At 34.9% G+C, this 27,560-nt stretch overlaps 2 protein-coding genes across 3 annotated transcripts in view; one reads left to right on the top strand and one right to left on the bottom strand.

The window, feature by feature from the left end:
• Window positions 1–5,100: 5,100 nt before the first annotated feature.
• Window positions 5,101–15,803, bottom strand: cyldl (cylindromatosis (turban tumor syndrome), like). 2 transcript variants are annotated; one of them, XM_073852463.1, is made up of 15 exons: window positions 15,602–15,803; window positions 14,748–15,417; window positions 14,342–14,626; window positions 12,545–12,626; window positions 12,200–12,375; window positions 11,898–12,051; window positions 11,578–11,719; window positions 11,347–11,451; window positions 10,048–10,139; window positions 9,736–9,802; window positions 8,548–8,689; window positions 8,198–8,306; window positions 7,954–8,072; window positions 7,496–7,721; window positions 5,101–6,038 (listed from the first exon to the last, which is right to left on the bottom strand). In XM_073852463.1, the coding sequence occupies exons 2-15, from the start codon at window positions 15,174–15,176 to the stop codon at window positions 5,854–5,856; spliced, it is 2,313 nt and encodes a 770-aa protein (XP_073708564.1). In that variant the 5' UTR covers window positions 15,177–15,417; window positions 15,602–15,803; the 3' UTR covers window positions 5,101–5,853. The 2 variants fall into 2 exon arrangements, with proteins under 2 accessions (XP_073708564.1, XP_073708565.1); XM_073852464.1 differs by having other exon boundaries at window positions 14,748–15,803.
• A 133-nt stretch (window positions 15,804–15,936) lies between these two features.
• The window catches only part of zc3h3 (zinc finger CCCH-type containing 3), an 80,111-nt gene continuing 68,487 nt past the window's right edge, over window positions 15,937–27,560 (top strand). Inside the window, exons 1-3 of the mRNA XM_073852551.1 lie at window positions 15,937–15,982; window positions 18,008–19,400; window positions 21,773–21,969. Of these exons, the coding sequence (XP_073708652.1) occupies window positions 15,937–15,982; window positions 18,008–19,400; window positions 21,773–21,969 (1,636 nt within the window). The remainder of the gene's footprint in view (window positions 15,983–18,007; window positions 19,401–21,772; window positions 21,970–27,560) is intronic.

Below are 27,560 nucleotides of genomic sequence, written 5' to 3'. Positions count from 1 at the left end.
GGCTGACCGCACTCCCTGCACTCATCCCTCACCGGCCACAATCACGGGAAAGCACCACTGAAGAGAGAAGCACCTGCAAGCACTTGTCTCCCCCTGTTGATCTGTTGACTTTGGTTTCTCCCTCATTATCGTAATCCCCTTTACCTGTCTATGATTAATCAATCACCCTTTGTAAGTTGGTCTGTGTTTTCAGTTCCCTGTCGGTCTTTAATGTTGTTTGACGTGTTTGGATGTTAGTGTATGTTCCCGTTTATTCCTGCCTGTTTCAACCTGTGTTCCGTGTCCTCCATCAGCACCGTCCGTAACAAATGTGGAATCATGTCAGTATTTTTGATTGGTCCTGGTTTTTGAACATAAATGTGTTGGCAGTTTGTGTACACAACCACCCTACAATGATAAAAATCAACCTAGTGGTACTTTTTAATCTTTAAAAGTAGTATCCCCTTTTTTTAAGGTTTAAAGTAAACATTACTGCTCATCATCCCACGGCAAAGAGGTGCGGGGTGAACAGATCTCATTTGCATTTAAAGGAACATGCAATATAATGAGTTGATTTTTTGCAGAGCTGATATAGCAGAGCTGATTTTGACAAGGTAAATGGGTGTTTTTTTTACACTACTAGCTTTTTTATGGATTACAGACTGGTATTTTGGTGAGAAGCAATGGTTTAAAGTTAAAATGCTATAATGATGCATTTGTTTCCTACAAACAGATAGCTTTTAACTTCACAAGATGAGTGGAGTTACTTATTGTAATGCTTCTATTTAACTCTCATTATGATGGCACTGCAGAGGATTCATTGGTGTTTAGGTGAAGTAAACTCATCTACATCTTGGATGGCCTAGGGGGGATTTGACTGGTCACAGCATGGCTTCTTCAATTACTTTTAAATTGACTAAATTTTCCCTCTTTGAGCATCATAATCCCCTCTGGGTCCCCTCGGGCCCTTAAACCATAGATCTATTATCTAAACTGAATTATCCCTGGAAAATCTACCTTGTTGTCCAAAATGGGTTGTGTGATAGAATCAGATCAGATTTTACTCATAAATAATTATTTAGTGTCACAGCAGTCATGTATATAGAAACCTAACTGACATTGATATGTGGCCTAATGGCCTAGTGCAACCTTTGTGGCTTAACTGCCAACTTATTTTCGCTAAACCATATTCAGTAACCTTTAATTCATTTTTAATTAGAAATTAGTGCTCTTCATTATGCATTAAAAAGACAAATCATGTGTAAAAGTACTTCTGATTCAATTAAGGCGAAGAATGTCACAACACATTTGTTTAATGCAATGAACTGATGGCACAAATGAGAAAATTTTCATATCCTGGCACTATTCTTAACAGGTAATCCTGTTTAACTGATTGACTGGATTTGTCAGGTGACATCCGTTGACATTGACTCCACCCACACTGCTGAGCTCTGTCTGCATAATGAGCTCATCACGCAGGCGGCGCTTTATTGATTTAGACTCAAGCATTAGTACATTTCCTGTGCCTGTAAAGCAGTGCTTGCTGATCACAGGTCTGCTCTTTTCTGTATTTTTGACAGTGCTTTGTGAATTCAACATGTGTTGGCTGTGTATTCACACATTCTCTTTGTTCTAAATCAAGTCAAGAGGACTCACAATGACAGCATGGATATAAAAGAAAAAAGAAAGGAGTTTTCATCGGAAGAGACAATAAGAAAGAGAAAAGAAGTGCATATAAGAGCATGATGGGGTTTTTTGGAGGACAAAAAGTTTAACTGAGTTATTAATTGTTTAATTAAAATGTATTTCTTATCTTTTAGATATAATACACTACCAGTCAAACGTTTTTGAACCGTAAAATGTAAAATGAACAGCAAAAACAGTAAAATTGTTTTTTTTTTACTTGAATATATTTTAAAATGTAATCTATTCCTGTGATTTTAAAGCTGAATTTTTAGCATTATTAATCCAGTCACATGGTCCTCCAGAAATCATTCTAACATTCTGATTTGTGGCTCAAAAACATTTATTATTATTATTATTATTATTATTATTATTATTTTGAAAACAGCTGAGTAGAATTTTTTCAGGTTTCTCTGATGAATAGAAAGTTGAGAAGAACAGCATTTATCTGAAATATCTGAAAATTTCTCAACTCTGCCATTAGAAAGCTCTTTGAGTAGCTGTGGTCTACTAAAAGCCTCAAAGACATCAGGGCTAAAGTGGAAAGAACAAAGGTCTTTCAGAATTTTTATTAAATTTAAAAAAAATCTTTTGTAACATTATAAATTACTTTATCATCACATTTGATCAATTTAAAGTAGGGCTGCAAAAGAATTAATCACGAAAAATAATACAATACGTAATATATACAACTTATTTTAAATGCGATTAATTGCAATTAATCATTTTGCAGACCTAATTGAAAGCATCCTTGCTAAATAAAACTATTAATTTCTGTAATTTCTTAAAAACAGCAAATCAGCATATTAGAATGATTTCTGAAGGATCATTTGACACTGAAGACTGGAGAAATGATGCTGAAAATGTACCTTTGATCACAGGAATAAATTACATTTTAAAATATATTCAAAGAGAAAGCAGTTACTGTATTGTAAATAGTAATAATATTTCGCAATATTACTGTTTTTGCTGTATTTTAGATCAAATAACTGCAGGCTTGGTGAGCAGAAGAGATTTCTTAAAAATGAAAAACATTAAAAATCTTACTGTTCAAAAACTTTTGACTGGTAATGCAGATAGATAAGAAAATTATAGGAGAATGTTTTACAAGAAAATACTATTTCAGTCTTTCTACTTTTCTACTAATTATGTTTCACTTGTCATTTCTGTGTAATAAATTATGACATTTTTTAGCAGTATCTTTTTTTTTCTTTCACTAATTAAAAGTCATAAACTGGCATCCACAACCATTTTATTTACCCAGCAAGATGCATTTTGGAGTGGAAAACGCACAATATACCTTATCAGTAATCAGTCAGTATTAGAGATTTTTTTAATCATGCCTCAAAGAATTTTGAATCTACAATTTAGATTACATTTACTGTAATCTATAGCAAATCAGCAAATAATAATAAAAAATAAAAAAAATCAAATTTTCATGCTGTAGAGTCCTGGCCAAAAGTTTTGATAATTACATAAATATTGGAAATTGGAAAAGTTGCTGCTTAAGTTTTTATAATAGCAATTTGCATATACTCCAGAATGTTATGAAGAGTGATCAGATGAATTGCATAGTCCTTCTTTGCCATGAAAATTAACTTAATCCCGAAAAAAACTTTCCACTGCATTTCATTGCTGTCATTAAAGGACCTGCTGAGATCATTTCAGTAATCGTCTTGTTTACTCAGGTGAGAATGTTGAAGAGCACAAGGCTGGAGATCATTATGTCAGGCTGATTGGGTTAGAATGGCAGACTCGACATGTTAAAAGGAGGGTGATGCTTGAAATCATTGTTCTTCCATTGTTAACCATGGTGACCTGCAAAGAAACACGTGCAGCCATCATTGCGTTGCATAAAAATGTCAAGGATATTGTGGCTACTAAGATTGCACCTAAATCAACAATTTATATGATCATCAAGAACTTCAAGGAAAGAGGTTCAATTGTTGTTAAGAAGGCTTCAGGGCGTCCAAGAAAGTCCAGCAAGCGCCAGGATCGTCTCCTAAAGAGGATTCAGCTGCGGGATCGGAGTGCCACCAGTGCAGAGCTTGCTCAGGAATGGCAGCAGGCAGGTGTGAGCGCATCTGCACGCACAGTGAGGCGAACACTTTTGGAAGATGGCCTGGTGTCAAGAAGGGCAGCAAAGAAGCCACTTCTCTCAAAAAAAAAACATCAGGGACAGATTGATCTTCTGCAAAAAGTATGGCGAATGGACTGCTGAGGACTGGGGCAAAGTCATATTCTCCGATGAAGCCTCTTTCCGATTGTTTGGGGCATCTGGAAAAAGGCTTGTCTGGAGAAGAAAAGGTGAGCGCTACCATCAGTCCTGTGTCATGCCAACAGTAAAGCATCCTGAGACCATTCATGTGTGGGGTTGCTTCTCATCCAAGGGAGTGGGCTCACTCACAATTTTGCCCAAAAACACAGCCATGAATAAAGAATGGTACCAAAACACCCTCCAACAGCAACTTCTTCCAACAATCCAACAACAGTTTGGTGAAGAACAATGCATTTTCCAGCACGATGGAGCACCGTGCCATAAGGCAAAAGTGATAACTAAGTGGCTCGGGGACCAAAACGTTGAAATTTTGGGTCCATGGCCTGGAAACTCCCCAGATCTTAATCCCATTGAGAACTTGTGGTCAATCCTCAAGAGGCAGGTGGACAAACAAAAACCCACAAATTCTGACAAACTCCAAGAAGTGATTATGAAAGAATGGGTTGCTATCAGTCAGGATTTGGCCCAGAAGTTGATTGAGAGCATGCCCAGTCGAATTGCAGAGGTCCTAAAAAAGAAGGGCCAACACTGCAAATACTGACTCTTTTCATAAATGTCATGTAATTGTCGATAAAAGCCTTTGAAACATATGAGGTGCTTGTAATTATATTTCAGTACATCACAGAAACAACTGAAACAAAGATCTAAAAGCAGTTAAGCAGCAAACTTTGTGAAAACTAATATTTGTGTCATTCTCAAAACTTTTGGCCACGACTGTACAGTCGAACATTGTAATGTCTAAATTCACTTTGCAGGCAACATAAATTAAAGCGGCAAAACAGATCAAGTCAGGAAGTCATTTATCTCTATATGGCAAGAAAATAAATATTAGAACTTAGTGTAAATATTTACAGCCTGTTGCTTAAGGCACCCAAAGAATCTAACTCCATGTGTATTAGCAGTATCACAGCACAGATTATCCCAAATCACTTTTTCTTATCCAGTCTTAAGGAAAGATTTCAGTGGGAGTGCTGTTGTGAGTCTTTTCTACCTCTTGCAGTCTAAACAACTACGGTTCCGTCAGTTACAGTTTATGATGATGCAATGAAAGACACAAACAAGCAAAGTCACATCCAGGTTTATCCCTGTTTGGTAACAGGAGAAATGTAATGAGCTGAGATCTACTGTAAGGCTCGCACATAAGCGCGGAGAGAGAAAGAGGACGTGGAGATGTAATTCCTGTCGAGACATTTATTTCTTTGGCTGATGTTTTTCATTGGAAGGAAATCATATACACTAAACCAAATTCAAGAGAAAGCATGAATAAATGAATAGACATCCAGTGAAATAAATCAACAAATTTTGACATATAATTTATGATTATATACAGTATTTCTGCTCACAATGTTATTCAGTAGCCAGAGAGCTTCATACAGAATTAATAAAAGAACCTGAACCAATACAATAGAAAAAAAAAATCTTAATCTTGTCAGTTTTAAATATGAACAAAAATGTCTTGACTCCCTTATCTATTAACACGAATTAGGCAGCAAGCTACAGTAGGTCTGCTCACAGTTTAGCAATACGCATTTGAAAAGAAAATATAAAACTCCATTTTAGTAAGATTAGAAAATGACTACATTATTATTTTTATACACATAAAAGGCACTTTGAATTGTGAATAGTTTTAATTCAAGTCTAAATCATTTAAAAGGATATCAGCTGCATCATTTTCATCCAGCATGTTTAAGAAAGTACGTACCGCCCACCCAAGTAATGCAATATTGGAATTCCAAAGTAAATGATTCCACCAGAAAGTGTAAATATTTGACTGATAATTGCTCAAATATGGAGCAGAAGCATATATTTTAACGATTTCCCTGGAAAAAGAACATATATTACTAAGCAGACCTAGTCATAGATAATCACATTTTCATTTCTTAATGTTTATGTGATCATCGATCGATATAGAATCATCGATATAGAGACATGCTCTTGCTTTGATAAAGGTACATATAACCGTCACAGAAGAGTCGCTTCGCCACACCTTCCATCTCTCGAGGAACTTGATTAGCCAGCTGAGCCAGAGGCATATGCAGGTACTGGCCAACCTCAGGACATACACGCACTTCTGGGATATTATAGCCATCACTTTCACCTACAAACACGTAAGTGTATGATCAACATGTGCAAACCCAGCGTTAAAGAAGTTGTTCATTTCCAGAATAAAAATTTCCAGATAAATTACTCAACCCTTTGTGATCGAAGATGTTCGTGTCTTTCTTTCTTCAGTCATAAAGAAATTAAGGTTTTTGAGAAAAATGTTGAAGGATTTTTCTCCATATACTTCAATGGGGATCAGCAAATTGCTATAACGATCCCAGCCGAGGTTTAAGGGTCTTACTGTATCTAGTGAAACGGTCGTTTCAGTCATTTTCTAAAGAATAAAACAATTATATACTTTTGAACCACAAATGCTCGTCTTGCACTAGCTCTACGATGTACATGTGTGTCAGAAAAATCCTTCAGGTCCCACATATTCATTGGTTTCTCAACATTGTTTTGTATTTGAACCCTTTCCAACAATGACTGTATGATTTTGAGATCCATTTTTTCACTCATGCAACTATTACAGAAGGTTAAAACGCTCACTGATGCTTCAGAAGTAAAAGCAACGCATTAAGATCCAGGGGTGAAAACTTTTGAACAAAATGACGATATAATGCCTAAATATTTATTTTATTTTTTTCCTTCAGAACCTACAGACGATACTTACATGTTCCCCAGAAGACGGAAGGTTAATTTACCCTAATCTTCAAATTAAAAATGTTTTCACCCTCCGGCTCTAAATCCATTGTGTTTCCTTCTGGAGCATGAGGGAGCATTTGAACCTTCTATAATAGTTGCATATAAGTTGTCCTCAGTGTAAAAAAAGGATGAATCTCAAAATCATCCAGTCATTGTTGGAAAGGGTTCAAATATACAAAAATGCTGGAAAACCAAAGAATTTGTGGGACCTGAAAGATTTTTCTGAAGAACAGCGGGCAGTTCAACTGTTCAGGACAAACAAAGGACTCATGAACAACTGTAACTAAACAAAAACAACAACAAAAAAACTGCTGTGGATAATTAAGGTAACAACACAGTATTAAGAATCAAGTGTATGTAAACTTATGAACAGGTGATTTTGATAAATTCAACTATTATTTTCTCTTGTGGATTTTATGTAAACATCTTTTATGTGAAATATATTATTTAGGTCAGTACTAAATAACATGTATTTTGTATGATCCCTCTTGTTTTTGATAAAATAATTAACATTTTTCAGATTCTGCAAGGTGTATGTAAACTTCTGACTTTACATTATACATTTTTATTGTTTTAAGAAAATTACCATTTGTTTCTCTAGATAAGACTATTATTCCTCGGCTGGAATAGTGTAGAGCCCTGTGAATGTTTTCCTCAAAAACCTTAATTTCTTTGCGACTGAAGACAGAAAGACATGAATATCTTGGATCACATGGGGGTGAGTAAATCATTAGGATATTTTTATTCTGAAAGTGAACCTATACTTGAAACTCAAACCAAGCACACACTGTACACACGATTACTTACCAACGCGGTCAGCCATACTATCAAAGAAGATCCAGTCAGTATCCCGGGGTCCGTATTTGACGAAAGAGACATAGTGGCTGGTCTCTATACACAGCACAGCAAACAGCTCGAGTTTCTCCCGTGGAGGAGTGCGGCGATCAGACCCTGAACTCTGTGAGCAAGAGAAGCCCTGAGGAAGATGCAGTTTGCTTGCTTTGTGGCATCGACGCTGCTGGTGAGAGTGAACCTACACAAACAAATCCGTTCCAAGATTGAACATATTATGTTGCAGCAAAATGTAGGAAATGTATAATGATTTATACAGTGCATGATTTACTTTATTGTATAGAATCTCTATAATAATTAGTCTAATAATCAATCCTGTGAGATTACCCTTAAGAAAGGACTGCATTTATGCATTATAAATTTATATGTACAGAATATTCTGATAAATGCATAATGCATGTTTAACACCCTACCTGAGTGGAACATGCCACACAGAAATATTTGAATCCTGTATCACTAAACACTGTGTCTCTGAAGCACTCAGCACACTCCTGATCTGCTAGCTGACCACACAACACACACTGCTGAGGACCTAATGAGCAAGTAAATATATAACACACAACTCAGGTGACTAATAGAACACATAGAAAGAGGGAAGTACATTACTAAGAAAACCCCAAGAGATTAATATTTGCATAGATGTTTAGGACAAGTTACCATCCACAAGAAGACCTGTGATGTCCAGTTCTGTAGAAGGAATGATTTTTGGAAACATTTTGAAACTCTTCCCTGAGCGAGGCATTGTAAGAATGAGACAAGCAGGCACCTAAAGGCATAAACAAAATATTTTAGATTATAGATATAGATTGTGAATCTGTTTCATTAAGATATTAAGAAAAACACATAGAATATGTTCAGGATATTCATTTGAGTCACATCAGAAATATTTAAATAGAGAGAAACAGTACCATCTGCAGGTCAATTATGGAATGTCCAACCAAAATAATACAAATAAAGAATTGAAAGAAGAATCTCAAACACTAAAACAATAAAAGAAAGAATAAAACCTCCGCTAGTTTGAGACTGTTGCTGTAAAACGAGTGTTCCAGTAGCTGTTGAACCGTCGGCAGGACTAAATGGTGGTTGTAATCCATAAAGATTTGGTAGTAGTAACAGCTTTGCTCTTTTTGTATACGTCCTGATTGGTTGCTAAAAGCAGATAAAATGATAAACATATATTAATGCATAAACTCTAAAAAAAAGCTTATATAAACTAGAAGGCATTCTATTAAAATGCCAAGACATTTTAGCAGACATAATCTCTGAAAATTAAATGTAGCAATCAACTTTTGTTACAGGTCCTTGAATGTCAATCCTCCACATTTTTAAAGAGATTATCATGAAAAAAATATTTGGACAGAGTTTCCAATGTGTAGTTAATGTGTGCGCGTGTTTAAGGGACAGTTCACCCAAAAATTTAAGTTCAGTCATTAATTACTCACCCTCAAACTCGCAAGTCTGTTCATCTTCGGAACCAAATTAAGATATTTTTGAAGAAATCCGAGAGCTTTCTGACCCTGCATAGACAGCAATGCAACTGACACGTTCAAGGCCCAGAAAGGTAGTAAGAACATTGTTAAAAAAGTCCATGTGACATCAGTGGTTCAATAGTAATTTTATGGAGCTACAAGAATAATTTGTATGCAAAAAGAAAACTACTTTATTCAACGTTTTTTTTTTCTCTTGCTAGCTACATAACATTATGGTTGAACCACTGAGGTCACATGGACTATTTTATCGATGACCTTACTACCTTTCTGGGCCTTGAACGTGGTAGTTGCATTGCTGTCTATGCAGGGTCACAAAGCTCTTAGATTTCATCAAAGATATCTTAATTTGTGTTCCTAAGATGAACAAAGGACTTCTGAACACCACAAAGGTGAGTAATTAATGGCAGAATTTTCATTTTTAGGTGATCTAACACTTTAAATTGTATAGTGGTTAGGATCAATTATTTGTATGGGTGCACATAAGGTGCAGATGCACATGTGGTTTTCAAAAAAAAATAAAAAATGTGCTGGGTAAATAAGTTTCGGCCACTAATTTTTCAAATCTCCAGGTGCTCTCATGAGAACTTCCTTTTCTCATTTTTGTTCAAATTTGGTACTTCCTCAAACTACTAAGAATAAACAGTGAAATCATGAAGTAACTAGAATGGCTAAACTTCTCATAAAAACTATGAAAAGGTTCCTTACCAGAGTTTGAGTAGTGGATCTAGAAAAAGAATCTCTTGTATGATGAGAGAGAGGAACTCCTCGGGATCTGGACACATCAGGAAAAACACTATGCTTATTGCAATTCTATAAAACAGCCAAGATATCTTTCATAGATAATGGGATATAAATAATTTGTGGAAACAGCTGTGTAAGGTTTTGGATCTGCATTTTGATGACTTGTAGAGAAATGTAAAGTTGGGCATCAAGTTCCATCAATTTTCTGTTTGAAACTTGACATTGTTAACAAAGCTGAATATGCTACAAAGCTATGGCTTCAAGAAGACAGCGTACCCTTCTCATCTGTGGTGTAAGTGGGGCAGTGTTCCCGTTTCTGTAATTGTTTCCGAAGATTCATCACACTGCGCTCTGATACAAAACCATTTCTGTAAATTAGGAGAGAAAATTAGGTTATTCAAGCTCTCCTATGTGTACACAGTTGAGGTCAAAAGTTTACATCCCCCTTTCAGAATCATTAAAAATGTTATTTTACCAAAACAAGAGGGATCATACAAATGATGCATGTTATTTTTTTATTTAGTAGTGACCGGAATATGATATTTCAGATTAAAGATGTTTACATATAGCTCACAAGAGAAAATAATAATTGAATTTACAAAAATGACCCCGTTCAAAAGTTTACATTCCCTTGATTCTTAATACAGTGTTCTTACCTGAATGGTCCACAGCTGTGTTCTTTGTTTTTCCAGCATTTTTGTGCATTTGAACCCTTTCCAACAATGATCATATGATTTTGAGATCCATCTTTTCACACTGAGGACAACTAAAGGGACTTATATGAAACTATTATAGAAAGTTCAATCGCTCACGGATGCTCCAGAAGTAAAAAAAACTAAACATTAAGAGCTGGGGGGTGAAAACTTTTGAACAGAAAGGACATATGTAAATTTTTCTTATTTTGCCTAAATATCATTTTTTTTTAATACTGCCCTTCAAAGGCTACAAAGGATAATTACATGTTCCCAGAAGACGAAATAAGTTAAGTTTACCCTGATCTTCAAATTTCAAAGCTCTTAATGCATTGTGTTTCCTTCTGAAGCATCAGTTAGCGTTTGAACCTTCTGTAATAGTTGCGATGAGTATGAGTCCCCGAGTTGTCCTCAGTGTGAAAAGATGGATCTCAAAATCATACAGTCATTGGTGGAAAGGGTTCAAAAATACAAAAATACTGGAAAACCAAAGAATATGTGAGACCTGAAGGATGTCCCTGAAGAACAGCAGGCAGTTTAACTGTTCAGGACAAACAAGGAATTCATGAACAACTATCACTAAACTATCACCTTTGAACCGGGTAATTTTTATTAATTCAACTATTATTTTCACTTGTGGACTATACGTAACATCTTTTATGCGAAATATCTTATTTAGGTCAGTACTAAATGAACAGTAACATGCATTTTGTATGATCCCTCTTATTTTGGTAAAATTATTAACATTTTTAATGATTCTAAAAGGGGGATGTAAACTTTTGACCTCAACTGTATATGTTTCTGCTTAGCATGACTTTCATATGGCAATTTTACAAGGTAAAAATTATATCAGTAAAAAGCAAAATGCAGGCCACGAGCTCACTTGCGGAGAGGGTTGACAATGTTCTTTAGCAGAATGCTTTGAATGGTGTCATGTTCTGTAGACTTAAAAAGCAGAGAATCCAGAACTGATGAACAGGAAAACACACTGGATAAAAAGAAGAAATGAGATCATGATATAATATAAAACTGCTGAGAAATGAAATTTAAATTGTGTTCATTTTTTAATTGATTTTACTTCTGCATGTACACCATGTCTAAGATGAGTTCTAACCTGAACAGTGCGGAGTCCATATAACAGGAGTTGCAGTGACCCTGAATGCCTCTCATCCTACCAATCAATCGCTTTGACACATCTTCTGTTCTAATAGGTGGTACATTCTCCTGTTCCTCAGTTACACATGTCCCATTTAGATCTGTTACAGAGAAGAAGAATGAAGCATACAAGTAACGTTCCACAAGTTCCGCTACAGTAGGTGGCAACATAAGTTTCACTTTCTCCTGCTAAACACCTGACACACCCGCTTTAGGTACAGAACACTGTCATTTCACAAAAACTGTAGGCAAGGACTTAACCAGATTACCAGGTCTTACCAGAGTGTCCATTAAAGTGCTTCTTCCTTGCACCAGAAAACCGATCATCAGGCCGACATGATGACAGCTTCACAAATAAACCACAATGAAGAGGACAGTTAAAGTACCGTTTTCCTTTATATGTTCCATCAGTCACGCCAGCACTGCTGTCCTCCTAAGAAAAGAACCCACATATATCACAGTTCTTACAGTTAGTTTAAAAATGGTGAAACTGGCTTGTTGTTTTTATTTCATGTCATATATAAGAACTATGGATATTTTTGAAAGATGACAACAGTTGAACTGGTGTATGGAGAACATACCATTTCCAGTCCAGCAATCTTCTCAGGTTTATCAGGTAAATAGCCAATCCAGTGAACAGTTCCATAAAGTAGTGTTTTTCCCAGAAACTGCACTAGGGAGCCAACAGTAATTTCATCACAATCAGTAACACCCCCAATATCTGCACTCTGAGAAGTGTCCATTTTTTCAGTTTCATCTGGTTAAAATAAAAATAAAACAAAGAGTATGTCATGAACTGCACTGAAAGAATAGAAATTATTGTTTGCATGAGTGTCTATACCCAAATACTTATACTAAGGTTGTACTATGAGCTCTTCTATGTTTTAAGTACACATAAAACCAGCGCTGACACGTGTATATGTTACCTTTATTTAACAGCTCCTCTTTAATTACACATTCCAGAGGGACCATTATCTCTCCTCCTTGCTTCCCATCTTCATCCTTATCCTGAGTAGAGGAACATTTTACAAAACTATTATTACTTAATATAACATTGTACAATAGCTTATCTTTGTGTTATTGGCGAACACACTATTGCACAATTATCTGTACATTCACTGCCGCTCAAAAGTTTTGGATCAGTAAGACTTGTAATGATGTTAAAGAAGTCTCTTATGCACATTAAGGCTGTATTTATTTGATCAACAATACAGAAAGTAATATTGCAAAATGTTATAAATTACAATATAAAATAATGTTTTATTTATTGTAATATATTTTAAAATATAATTTATTCTTCTGATGCAAAGCTGAATTTTCACATGAAAATGTGTCACATGATCCTTCAGAAATCAGACTAATATGTTGATTTATTATTAGAATTATCAATGTTGGAAACAGTTGTGCTGCCAAATATTTTTTTGAAACCTGTGATTCTTTTTTTCAGGATTCTTTGATGAAAAACAAGTTCAAAACAACAGCATTTATTCAAAATATAACCTTTTATTGATCAAAGAATCCTGAAAAAAGTATAATGGGTTGCAACACTGATAATGTATCAGCATATTAGAATTATTTCTGGAGGATCATGTGACACTGAAGGCTGGAGTAATGATGCTGAAAATGTAGCTTTGTATCACAGGAATAAATTACATTTTAAAATATATTCACATAGAAAACAATTGTTTTAAACTGAAATAATATTTCACAATATTACAGTTTTTCTGAAATTTTGATCAAATAAATGCAGCCTTGATGAGCATAAGAAGCGTCTCTAAAAACCATAAAAAATCTCACTGATCCCAAAACTTGAGAGGCAGTATGTTATGTTTTTCTTGTAGATACATTTATGTAATATGTTTTTAAAGATCTGTAATTTTCTTTTAATTTACATTTAGTTGACAAATAATTTTAATGTTATTTTCATGCTGCTGTTAAATAACAATTACCCTTGTCTAAGGGGACATTTACACAACACAGTATTTAACTAAAAACGAAACCATTTTGGCCATTCATTTACACATAAACAGCATTTTGGGTTATAAACAGGTTTCAAAGTACAAGTTGTTGCGAACAAAAACAAAAACACAAAAACACAATTTAAATTACAAAAACACAAATTTGTGAAACTGGAGACGTCACATGCGTATTACAAGTTTGCTTAGTGGTTACATTTGCGTAGTAGTCTTTACAAAGTGACATTACCAACTACTGGCCTGGCATGGATAAATACAGTGTTTAATTCATTTTATGGATCCCTGTGAATGGGGATCATTTTGACAATGTTGTCATCTGCATGCAAAAAATAGAAGGGAAAACTTTTCTTTAGCAAAACATTAGAAAATTATTATTGTGTAAACATCTAAAAGACAGAACATTATTGTGGGACTAGTATTTATATGAACATTTAGGTGAGTCTTTATTTCTATCATTCAACCAATCCAGTTTTGTTTTTATTCTTTACATCTAAGAAAAGTGTTTGAGGAGAATGCTACAAAATGAGTTCACCCAAAAATACACTTTCTGTCATTATTTATTCACTCCTATGTCCTATGTCAAACCTGGATGCTGTTATTTTTTTCTGTAGAACATAAAAGGTGAAATCCTTAAAAAATGTCCCCTTCCTTGATTGATTAAACAAAGAAAATCATACAGGCGTAAATTCATTTTTTGGGTGAAATATAATTTTTGGTCACTCTAAGAAATCATAAATCAGTACTCACAGTAGATATGAGAACCATTTTACCCTCTTGCCTGTCCGTTATATTCATTACCATGCCATGGTGAGTATTTTTGTCATCAAAAAAGGTTACTCTGTCTCCAGCTTTGAGCGGCTCAGTAGATGTCATGGACAGGGAAGACTGCGATTGTAGCGGTGGTGCTGAAGGTTTATGATCCACTGGTTTGATTCTTGTAAAAGGAGCAAAAATGCCTGAGTTTTTGGGACACTTGAAGTAGGTTTTGTTAAGGTAGGAACCATCATTTTGGCCTTTTCCTGTATCGTCACCCTAAGACCAAAAGAGAATATAGCACTTATTGTAAAACCATATTACCATTAGTGGATTGTTTGTATTACTCTATTTAAATATACTACAGACACATTCTTTCTCACACAAACAGGTTACTCACCTGCAGTTCCACCCCAAAGAAGACTCCTGTTATAGGATCATAGCCATAAGATGGGAGATTGCCAATGTATTGAATCACACCTTTGAGCCATTTACCATTGTACTCCACATCAACCTGACTGCCTTTGAACAGATTTGAAGCCTCATCTAAAGCTAAACGATCTTTCATTGCCAACAGTCTCTCTTTACCGGTTGGAAGAGCCAGCAGTAATTCTGCTGATTTCCGTGTTAGTGGATGCAGAAGAACGGCATCAAGGTCTGTAGTAAAGCTTTTTCCCATACGAACTACAGGTACAAGGTTTGTGATGTTCTGCTTTTTCCATTCATGGTATCTGTCCCTGTCAATGTAGCATATTTCACCAGCATCTATGTACGCAATTGGCGATTCTGCAATTATGATGAAGTATATTTTTTTGTCAGCTAAAGCCATTTCTTCAAAATGTCACTTTGTAGAATGCCAGGCTTTCAAGTTGACACCAATGTTTCCAGCGTGGGCATAGGCCTACAGCACAGGAGTTACTTGCTTACTTCCTCTGAATAATGCATATTTATTCTGTTCTGTTCTTCATTCAAATACTTACAAATTAACAAAACTATATGAAATTAATTAACTTTAAAAAATAATGTACAACTACTGTGCTGGCAGACAGGAAGAACTGCGTAGACACCCTCTGTAAAACAGTCAACAGTTGGTAATAGTAACTTGTGTTAGTTATTAGCTTATTGATTTATTGACCTGACAGACTATGCAGCTAATAAAACGAAGTTTTTAAATAAGTCAACTACTGTTTCATAAAATTATTGATTCCGAATTACAGTAAGTAAACATTAGATCTGATTATGCTCATTTCTTACCGATGTCAGCAGTACTTTCGATTTCTGTATCCCAAAACGAAACTCGTTAGAAGACAAAACTGTCAGTCTTCTTCCAAATACAGACACTTAAAAGTTTATAAGGGTAAAGATAATGATGTGATTATCAGAGGTTTATAATGTTGTTTTAAATTAAACTACTCTTCCGACATACTGTCGGTCTGGAAAGTTTCGAACCACCAGACAGACGTAACACTTCTGCTCAAAACCAAAACTATAGAATCATCTGTTGAGAGGCGTGTTGTGATTGGGTTTTGCCTGTAAACGTCATCACATGCGTCGTCGCGGTTTTATGACATCAGTGTTTTGGTGTGAAGATGGCTGAACGTGAAGCGCTAAAGAGAGAAATAGAGGAACTGCAAAGTAAGCGTGACTGCTTTATTTATTTGGCGTTATTCTAACGTAATTCAAAGTGGTTTTAAGCCTTTCATAAAACGCTACGTTCGTTATTAGTCACATTTATCTTGTGAATGGAGTATTCAGTGACACCGTGGCTGACCTAACAGTTATTCCCTGAAGCTAAGATATTTACTAATTTTAAGATGTTTATATGTTTGTAATTTCTGCCTTATCGCATATATTAGGTCGTTGGTTTTCATTTTCATTTTTCTTCGTTGTTGGTGCTGTTACTTTGCTGGTTCTTGTAGAGAAGGTTAAAAAATGACAGAAATGTCGCACATTTTTATCTAACGTTATGTGCATTTTAAATGCATCTTCGTTCGTTCGTTCGTTCATCTGTTATTTAATTGAGTATGTCTGATAATATTCTATTCGAGATTCTTTTTATTAGCTGTTGAATACCTAATATAAACAGTTTTTGATGAAAAATTCAGATCCATTCATGGTTGAACAAAAATGATTTCCAAAATCTCCAAACTTTGAAACCAATTAAATCAAAATCCTGTAAATTTAATACAATGGGTCAATCTGTGCCAAATCAACCGATATTCAGAAACTTCCCCGGCTCTATTTTTTTTAAAATTGATTTTACTAAAATTTCTTCTGAAGAAAGACAAACATGTATAGTGATGAAAGCCAAAATATTACATGTCATGGATGAATATTTACTGAGCAATACACTGTCTTGTAGAATGGGGTTAAAATGGCAATTTTTACCTGAGATTCAGAGACAAATTACAGGGGGGTAAAAATGAATAAAATGAAAGATGGCAGAATCATAATGTTATTTTTACACAGAGATGGTAGGTATGTTAGTAAAATCTGTTGACAATCTTTGTTGCACTATGTGCCAAATGGTGACCAATCAAAAATGGAGAAACAGCACTTTACAAGTTTTTCAAGAAATATTAGAGATGTCGTAATGCCCTTTTAGATATTGATTCTTAGCAAGCTTTTTTTGGGCATCTTCATTTTTAAGTCCCTATATAGTTAATTTCTGGAGATATTGGAATTTTAAAATGGCTCCATGAGTAAATTGTTAAATTATACATATTTTCAGTGGTCAAAAACCAAATGTATCTCTTTTCTTTCTTCAAGACAACTGCATTGAACATACAGTACCTGAGTACCAGAAATATTATTTTTCAGAAGTTTGTGTGCCTATTACTCAAGAAGTATTAAAGATATCGCAATATGATTTATGATTTTCATATTGACATTCCAATATCTCTGAAACCAAACCATATAGGCCCTTAAAAATAAAAATGCCAAAAGGAAAGTTTGACCAAATATCTCAAAGGCTAATAAGATATCTCATACTTCTTGAGTTAAAGAAAAAAGCGCTGTTTCCCCATTTTTGAATGGTTACCATTGGCACCAATGGTACCAATGCAACAAAGATTGCTAAAGTCAACAGATTTTACTAAGAGAACTACCAATCTCTGTGTAAAAATAACATTATGGTGCTGCCATCTTTCTGAAGTCATTTTTACCCCCCTGTAATTTGACTCTCAGGTGAAAATTGCCATTTTGATCCCCCTCTACAAAATAGTGGATTGCTTGGTAAAAATTCATCCATGACGTGTAATATTTTGGCTTTCATCACTATGCATGTCTATCTTTCTTCAGAAGAAATATTAGCAAAATCAAAAATTTGAGCTGGGGACCTCTCTGGTTGACATGGAGTGACCCCAATTTATTCTACAATAGTGTTTATTGTTTTAAGATATGTATATATTTTAAATTATTTATTTATTATTACAAATACCGTTCATTTGATTTTATAGTTAACAACTGTATTATTTTTTTTAGAATTACTTTAATAATAATTACTTTTTAATAATTACTTTTTTTTCTCTTTTCTCAAGGAAAAATGTATTTATTCTTTTATAGACTTTGCATTTGCTGTCCATTTTACAATTTTTTTTATAATCAGGTCAATAAGATCAATCTTGCCTTAACCGTACTCTCTTCTTCTTTACTTTGCAGACCTCATTAATGACTATAAAAGTACTCATGGGGACGTTCCCTCAGGTTCCACCCAGTGGGGTCGTGCCAGACATGGTTCAAGGAGGGGCCAGGGCCAGAGTCGGGGTCATGCCTCAAACTACGCACAATCATATTCATCACTGCCACAACCGTATGTGCCTCATTTTTCTGGCAGCTGGAGGAAAACATACTCACTTAACAACAAGACTAACACGGCAGTTGGGAGGCATGTGTCTCACCCAACTGTGGACCACTTGAACCAGCCTCACCACCACACTACTACATCTGGAGCCACTGCTTCTGGGAATAATGCTGGACCTGTTGGTAACAGTAGTGTTTTATTTAAAAAGTTACCAGCTGGACAAACCAAGGCCAAATCGGCAACACCTTCACTCAGTGTCCAAAGTGAGACTTCAAAATGTGAAGCAAGTGGAAAAAGGACTGTGCTTATATCTTCAACTGACTCTGCGTCAACATCAGATCCTGAAATTAAGATAAAACCTACTTTGAAATCATCCTCAGCTGTGAACGATCACTCTATCCCTTTACCTGTCAAACCTCCAGCTCCAGTTCAAGTCAAACCACATCTTTCCACTGCTGCCTTATCCAGTAGGACTCTCGTAATGCCAACAGCCAGTAGAGATTGTACTATGGCTTCTTCTGCATCTAACTCTCAGTCTCAGGCTTCCTTGAGTCCCACAAAGCTCCAGCTTAAGCTAGACTCAACTCAGACACGTGTAGCCTCCCCATGCCATAAGAAATCTCGGTTTACTTGGGTGAAAAGCCAAGAGATGTTAAACATAAAAAGCACACCTAAGCCAGTGACCCCTGGATCCTCTCCAGGAGCAGCCACTGTCAAACGAGTCTCCAGCTCCAATAAGAAGGTGTCTCGCAAGCCTAATCTTTCCCTCGGATCTCCTAAGACCTCAAAGTACACATGGGTGTCTTCTTCTTGTTCCTCATCAACAGCTGTAAAAGCAAGCACTTCAACAAAAACGCCACGCAAGCCCCTTTCACCCAAATCTCTTAAAGTCCCCGTAAGAACATCTCAAGGTGGACTGGAGGGACTAAAGAAAGAGAAGAGATGTGCCACAACCTTAACAACTTTATCAAAAAAGCCTAAAGCTACAGGTGCCTCCACAACCCATGCCAGTCGTTATCGCTGGAAGGCAACTGGACAAAACACAACAGTAAATGCTTCTAGCTCAACTTCTAGGATTACCCATAAGGGCACAGTCTATCGATGGACAGCTAACAAAAATGGTCAAAGGGGGGAAAAGGGATCTGCTCTGTCCTTCAACGCCATCCACATGAACCCTACTACCACAATGCTGCCACCAGGTGCTTTCAAGCTCAGGAGCCGAACCAAGATCATCAGAAGATCTGCTAGCAAGTGAGAGTACTGCTTTATTAAAACTGTAATGCAGTCGAAGTCAAAAGTTTACACACACCTTGCAGAATCTGCAAAGTGTTGCTCATTTGACCAAAATAAGAGTGATTATACAAAATGCATGTTATTTTTTCTAGTACTGACCTGACTAAGATATTTCACATAAAAAATGTTTACATGTAGTCCACAAGAGAAAATAATACTTTATGAAAATAATAATTTATAAAAATGACCCTGTTCCAAAGTTTACATACACTTGATTGTTAATACTGTGTTGTTACCTGAATGATCCACAGATGTGTTTTTTTTTTTTTTTTTTTTTTTTAATAATAATTTTTAGTGATAGTTGTTCATGAGTCCCTTGTTTATCCTGAACAGTTAAACTGCCCACTGTTCTTCCGAAAAAACCTTCAGGTCCCACAAATTCTTTGATTTTTTAGCATTTTTGTGAATTTGAACCCCTTCAGACAATCTTATCACACTGAGCACAACTGAAGGACTCATATGCGACTATTACAAATGTTCAAAACACTCACTGATGCTCCAGAAGGAAACACGTTTTTCAATTTGAAGATCAGGGTAAATTTAACTTATTTTGTCTTCTGAGGAACATGTAAGTATCTTCTGTAGCCTCTGAAGGGCAGTACTAAATGGAAAAAAAAAATAGGCAAAATAAGAAAAATGTACACATCCTTATTCCCTTCAAAAGTTTACACCCCTGGCTCTTAATGCATAGTTTTTACTTCTAAAGCATCAGTGAGCATTTGAACATTCTGTAATAGTCCCTCAGTTAAACTGAGTTGTCCTCAGTGTGAAAATATGGATCTCAAAATCATACAGTCATTGTTGGAAAAGATTCAAATGCATAAAAATGCTGAAAAACCAAAGAATCTGTGGGACCTGAACATTTTTTCTGAAGAACAGTGGGCAGTTTAACTGTTCATGACAAAGAAAGAACTCATAAACAACTATCACTAAAAAAAATGTGGATCATTCAAGTTACAACACAGTATTAAGAATCAAGTGTCTGTAAACTTTTGAAGCATTGTAAACATTTTTATAAATTCAACAATTATTTCTCTTGTGGACTATATGTAAACGTCTTTTATGTGAAATATCTCATTTAGGTCAGTACTAAATAACAAATAACATGCTTTTTTTTATAATCCCTCTTATTTTGGTCAAATAATTAACATTTTGTAGATTCTGTGAAGTATATGTAAACTTTTCACTTCAACTATATATTCCATTATGCCAGGGGATGTGAAAAGTCAGATTTTTTTTTTTTTAGGGATGCACTGATATTAAAATTCTGGCTGGCATGAACATAATATGGCCAAAATCTGATTTGAAAACTGTTTACTTTTATACTATTTTGTTTCAAATAAATGAAAATAAAACACTAAAAAGCTAAAATCAGTTAGACATCACAACATTGTAATAACAATGTTATTTATCGTTGTTGTTATTAATAATTTATTTACTTATAAACTTTAAAAATGTTTTATTACATGTATTTAATTTAGTTGAATTTAATTAAAAATGTTATTAATTTTTCTGTTCATAATATAACCCTAATTCATAGACTGATACCTTTTTCCTCTTGCAGGAGTAGTTATCTGTCCTGTTAAAGATAGAGATAATGAATAACAGTACTTTTAAATTCTAAAAATTCTAAACTCTAAAACAAGAAATGTCTTTCATCACATATTGTAGAAACCCTGTGTATTGTATAGGCTTTTTAAAATGTAGAATGATTGATAGTTGCAGATGTCACAGCTGGTGGCAATATGTGACCCTGGACCACAAAACCAGTCTTAAGTCGCTGGGGTATATTTGTAGCAATAGCCAAAAATACATTGCATGGGTCAAAATTTTTGATTTTTCTTTTATGCCAAAAATCATTAAGAAATTAAGTAAAGTTCATGTTCCATGAAGATTTTTTGTAAAATTCCTACTGTAAACATATCAAAATGTAATTTTTGATTTGTAATATGCATTGTTAAGAACCTAATTTGGACAACTTCAAAGGTGATTTTCTCAGGCTTTTTGATTTTTTTGCATCCTCAGATTTCTGATTTCAAATAGATGTATCTCAGCCAAATATTGTCCTATCCTAACAAACCATACATCAATAGAAAGCTTATTTATTGAGATTTCATATGATGTATAAATCTCAGTTTTGTCAAATTTAACCTTATGACTGGTTTTGTGGTCCAGGGTCACATATTGTTCTTAAACTGCCCCCTAGATGGCAGCACATAGTTCCTTAAATTTCCTTTGCACTTTAATTGAACAAAGTAAGCAACTTTACAACAAATTTAACAATATTCCTACAGCATTTCATATTTTTATTCATATATGTCTATATACAGTCCCTCCTTAGAGAGAAGATACAGCCCCATTGTGCAGACTGTAAGGAGCCGGTATTCTTTGCGGCGACGGACACATGCTCAGGTGAAGACTCCAACCAATGTCAGGCGAGCACAGCCCAAAGTGTTGGTTTCTTTTGGCAGACACAAGCTCCGCCGTCTCTCTCTCACCTCCACCTCACTCGGGACCTCAAGATCAGGTCAGTTACTATGACTGCACATTCACAAAATGCTTTGCAACTCTCAAAACACAATGCAACTCTACCTGTGCCTTCTTAAATGAACTGATTGTTTTTACCCCCTCTGTGACTAATTGGTTTAATTAGTAATTAACACAAAACGGTCTCTGGAAAATTAATTATCGCTGCTTTGTTTGTATTCCTCCGAGAGAGGTTGAGATGGGCTTTATGTTCCCATGGAAACACAAAGCTGCAGCAGAGATGAACAGTACACTGGGTACTGTCATGAACATAAAGTCTTAATGTAGATGAGATTATTGAAATCTTCCTGTCAGTCTCAGAGATTTGACTGTCACAGCCCAACCCTGGAATTTTATATATGTGACCCTGGACCACAAACCACTCATAAAAAGCATGGGTGTATTTGTAGCAATAGCCAACAATACATTGTTTGGGTCAATATTATCGATTTTTCTTTTATGCCAAAAATCATTAGGATATTTAGTAAATTTCCTACTGTAAATATATCAAAACATAGTTTTTGATTAGTAATATGCATTGCTAAGAACTTCATTTGCACAACTTTAAAGGTGATTTCATCAATATTTAGATTTTTTGCACCCTCAGATTCCACAAACCATATGTCAATGATCAAAGCTTATTTATTCAGCTTTCAGATTATGTAAAAATCTCAATTTAAAAAAAATTGACCCCTATGATTGGTTTTGTGGTCCAGGGTCACATATATATATATTTTTAAATTGATATGTCTTACATGTTTTATTTCTGATGTGTAATTTTGAATAATTTAATATACCATCTACTGTATAAGTCCCGTTGTCTATTGTCTTGATATTGTCTGCAAGTGTCCTCACTACAATAATTATTTTATTTTATTTAATATTTAATTAGTTTAACTTTTATTATTTTTACATCATAATTATTCTTACTTCTTACACATTTTCAGGCTGAAATAAATTACACAAATTTTGCCCAGGTTTTTGGCTTGTTTTGCAGTCTGGATGTATCCAGTCTGCAGATTTTGAGCAGTCAGAGTTGACAGATTTCACAGAAAATTGCATAGTGTATAATGGGCTCAAACTGATTCTTATGGAAGCCCATTTCCACCACAGAATAAATAATTAATTAAAAAAAAAGGTAATTCCGACTTTTTATCTCACAATTCTGACCTTTTTTTCAGAATTGCGTGATATAAACTCACAATTGCTTGAAAAAAAAAAAAAAACCTAGAATTGTTCGATATAAACTTGCAATTCGCTATTGACAGTGTTTTCTCAGAATTGAGATAAAAACTTGCAATTGCGAGTTATAAAGTCCAATTCTGAGAGGGGAAAAAAGTATGTTTGATCAAAATTGCGAATTTATATCTTACAATTCTGAGAAAATATAATTTATTAAAAAGTATAATTTTTTTTCAAGTTTTTATCTCAGTTCTAAGGAAAAAAGTAAATTGTGAGATATATAAACTCACAATTCTGACTTTTTTCCCTCAGATCTGCATAATATAAACTCACAATTGCGTGAAAAAGAACCTAGAATTGCTAGATATAAACGTGCTTGCAACTTGCAATTGACTTTTTTTTCTCAGAATTAAGATAAGAACTTGGAAAAAAAATATTTTCTTAGAGTTTATATCTCTACAATTCTGACTTTATAATAGGCAATTGTGAGTTACTAAGTCAGAATTATGAGATATAAACCAATTTTGAGAAAATATAATTTTTACCATCTCAGAATTTGAGCTTATAACTCACAATTGCAAGTTTTTATCTCAATTTTGAGAAAAGAGAAGTCAATTGTGAGAGATATAAAATTGCAATTCTGACTTATTTCAAGCAGAATTGTGTTATAAAGTCAGAATTATGAGATACAAACTTGTAATTCTAAAAAAAAAAGTCTGAATTGTGAGTTTATAGACCCACAATTCTGACTTTAGGTATAAACTCGTAATTCAGAGTTATAACGTCAGAATTGCAAGATACAAACTTGTAATTCTGAGAATTCTGAGTTTATATCTTGCAATAGCGAGTTTATACCTAACAATTCTGACAAAAAAGTCAGAATTGTGAGATGTAAACTCGCAATTGTTTTTTTTTTAACAATTTTTATTTAGTGGCTGAAACAGGCTTTCATAGATTCTGTCCAGTTTGAGGAAATTTCTTTTTTATTTTTTGAGTTTTAGAACACAAGTTCTAAGTTTATTTGTCATGTATTTTTTTATCAACAAAAAGCACATTTCTGTGTGAGTTTGTTGTGTTTGAAATGACGTGAAAGTTTGGCCCAATTTTTCCTCTGTAACCATTTGCAGGTTATGATGCTTATGATGTTTTAAAATCTATTGTATCTCAGCCTTTATATTGAACACTGGATAGACTTAAAGATACATATTTATTCCTGTCAAAAACTGAACATGGCAATACCTTGAATAAGGTCTGCTGGATGTTATAATCGATTATCAGCCATCACTAGACCTGTATGAAATATTGTGAGAATATTATGTGATATTGTTTCAAAACTCAAAGTTTCTCTGCTTCAGGTGGCTTTTTCATTTGCCATTTAATTGACTTGAATATTTTTTACAACACATTGTACCATATGTACTTACCGCAAAGTTTTTTTTTCTCTGACATTTTCTACTCAGAAGATCATGAATGAAGTCTAATGGCTATGACCATACACCTCCAATAGAGGGCAGCATGTTCCCAGCAGCCTGATTGGTTTTGAGGGAGTAGGTTTGGGTGTGATGGCCCGTATCCACTGGGGATAGGAGGAGTTAATTAATTGCCCAATCGGGTCGTGATGGTGTACATGTGCCGATAGCGGGTAATTTGCAGCAGTGGCACGCCGAATACGGCTACACTATCAAACCCTGCCAGCGCTCTCGCTCAGTAGATAAAAAGGAGCTAATGCGTAATTATCCCTTTGCAAATTGGATTGTTTTAACGAACTGGAGAATATAAGCCCAACCTGATGGAAAGCAATCACTGTTTTTACAGCCAGCTCCACCCCCTCCACCCCATCCACAATCTCACTGTAATCGCTTGTGCTCTGTTTCTGTGCACATTAGAGTAGCAGTATTACCATAAAACTGCCTTCCTTTTGCATACCTGTAAATTGCTCATGTCTCTTCCATATTATTCCTACCAAGGTCTTGTAATAGGAAGTTTTGTCTTGTTCCAACCAGGTGATGTTTCTTTGGGTTGTATGTGAGGAGAGGGGGCGAGTGGGAAAGACAGGGTGGGTGATGGAGGGGTTAGCCAGAGGGACTCTGTGCAGGAGATAAGAGTGGCTAATAAAGAGCAAATTGAATTACTAATGAGGAGAAAGAGGGCAGCCGCGTTAAAAACCGCCACTAACTGCCTCTGCTCACTGCCATGGCCACCACCGCGTGACATCTCTTAATTCCTTCTCTGATGAGTGCCCACCACATGTCTCTCTTTCTCTCTCTCTCTCCCTCCCTCTCTATCTGTTTACCGAGGCTGGTTGGTTATCTGTTGGGGGATTTAAAGGGGCATAAACCTAAGTGAGCAGTTAGGAGCGTAATGAATTGCGGGCAGGGGAGAAGCGCCTCGATAATCCCATAAAATAGATAAATGACAGAACACAATAGTGAGGAGATGAGAGGGAGAGAGAAAAGGAGAAGAGAGGAAATGAAGCCGCCTGAAGCGTCTCAACGGTATTTTTGCTTAGGACTCGAGCGTTCATACGCAAATAAAAGCAACGTGGTCTGATTAGTCTTCACTTCATACAGAGCAGCTTCATATATTTGAATTGTGAATGCATTTACACCCCTATGAGGTCTTCCTATGGTTTACTGTGGCTTCATGTTGTACTAGGCAGTTTTTCACAACCATCAACGGTAGTTTCACGGTTTTTCCTTCCTTTTTAAGAAATGAATACATTTTTGCATAGTAGTAGTAAGTAAAAAGGACATGAAAGAAAAGCCTGATGAGTTCATCAGTGATATCAAGCAACATTCAGATTATACATTCAGTCCAGATTGGTTGCAAGCTAACTAAAGATTTTGTGCATTGGTTGTGTAAGTGATGTACTGTAGATTCATTGGCAAACATGGGATTTTGAGTATTTTTTGTAATAATGTTCTATAACATTAAACACGTTGACATGTACATAAACTTTTTGAGAATTTTGTTTAAGCAAACTTTTACTTGTTTACTAGCCAATTACTCATGTGCACTACCTTTCAAAAGTTTAGACGCTGTAAGAACATTATTTATTTCTATATTTGTGACCCTGGACCACAAAACCAGTCTTAAGTCGCTGGGGTATATTTGTAGCAATAGCCAAAAATACATTGCATGGGTCAAAATTTTTGATTTTTCTTTTATGCCAAAAATCATTAAGAAATTAAGTAAAGTTCATGTTCCATGAAGATTTTTTGTAAAATTCCTACTGTAAACATATCAAAATGTAATTTTTGATTTGTAATATGCATTGTTAAGAACCTAATTTGGACAACTTTAAAGGTGATTTTCTCAGTCTTTTTGATTTTTTTGCATCCTCAGATTTCCAAATATTGTCCTATCCTAACAAGCCATACATCAATGGAAAGCTTATTTATTGAGCTTTCATATGATTTATAAATCTCAGTTTTGTCAAATTTAACCTTATGACTGGTTTTGTGGTCCAGGGTCACATTTATGTATTTATGTTTTTATTTATTTATTTATCAATGGATACATTTATTCAGCAAGAGTGTGTTTGAAAGTGAAGTAAATGAATACATTTATATAAGTAAACGATTAATCAACACAGTACACACACATATGCATGTATATATTTAAGAAAAATATGTTATAATGTTATAAATATATTTAAACATAATATAAATTTTATGAATATAAATATTTACTTTGTGTGTGTCTATACATTATAAATATACACAGCGCACACACACACACACACACACACACACACACACACACACACACACACACACACACACACATGTATTTTATATATATTTTGGATGCAATTAATGGTTGCTCAGCACTAGTTACAAAATATTTATATTCCAAATAAATCTGTTTTTTCAAACACTTTCACTTGTCACATTCAAATTCATCAAATAATCCTGTGAAAACAAAAGCCTCATGGTTTCTACAAAAATATTAAGCAGCACAACTATTTTCGTCATCGATAATAAGAAATGTTGCTGGAGCACCAAATCATCGTATTTCTAATTTCTAATGAATCATGTGACACTCAAGACTGGAGTAATGGCTGCTGAAAATTCAGTCTAGCCATCATAGGAATAAATTGCAGTTTAAAATATATTAAAATGCAGCCTGGTGAGGATAAGAGACAGCTTTCAAAAACATAAACATATTGACCTCTTTCCATGGTTGAAATAAAATATGTTCTGATGTTCATTCATGTTTATTTTGTGTTTTAAGTAAACAAGAAAAAACTATTGATTCTGGTATAAAACAAGGTCTCAGCTTTAAGAAGTTCAAGCATTTACTTATTTTCTTAAAACACTAAATAAACATGAATGAACATCAGAACGTATTTTATTTCAACCACTGAAAGACGTCAATATGCACAATTTTTCAAGTTTCAAGTTTTTT

Source organism: Garra rufa, chromosome 12 (assembly GCF_049309525.1).
Source record: "Garra rufa chromosome 12, GarRuf1.0, whole genome shotgun sequence".
NCBI lineage: Eukaryota > Metazoa > Chordata > Actinopteri > Cypriniformes > Cyprinidae > Garra > Garra rufa.
This window is presented reverse-complemented; position numbering and strand designations above follow the sequence as displayed.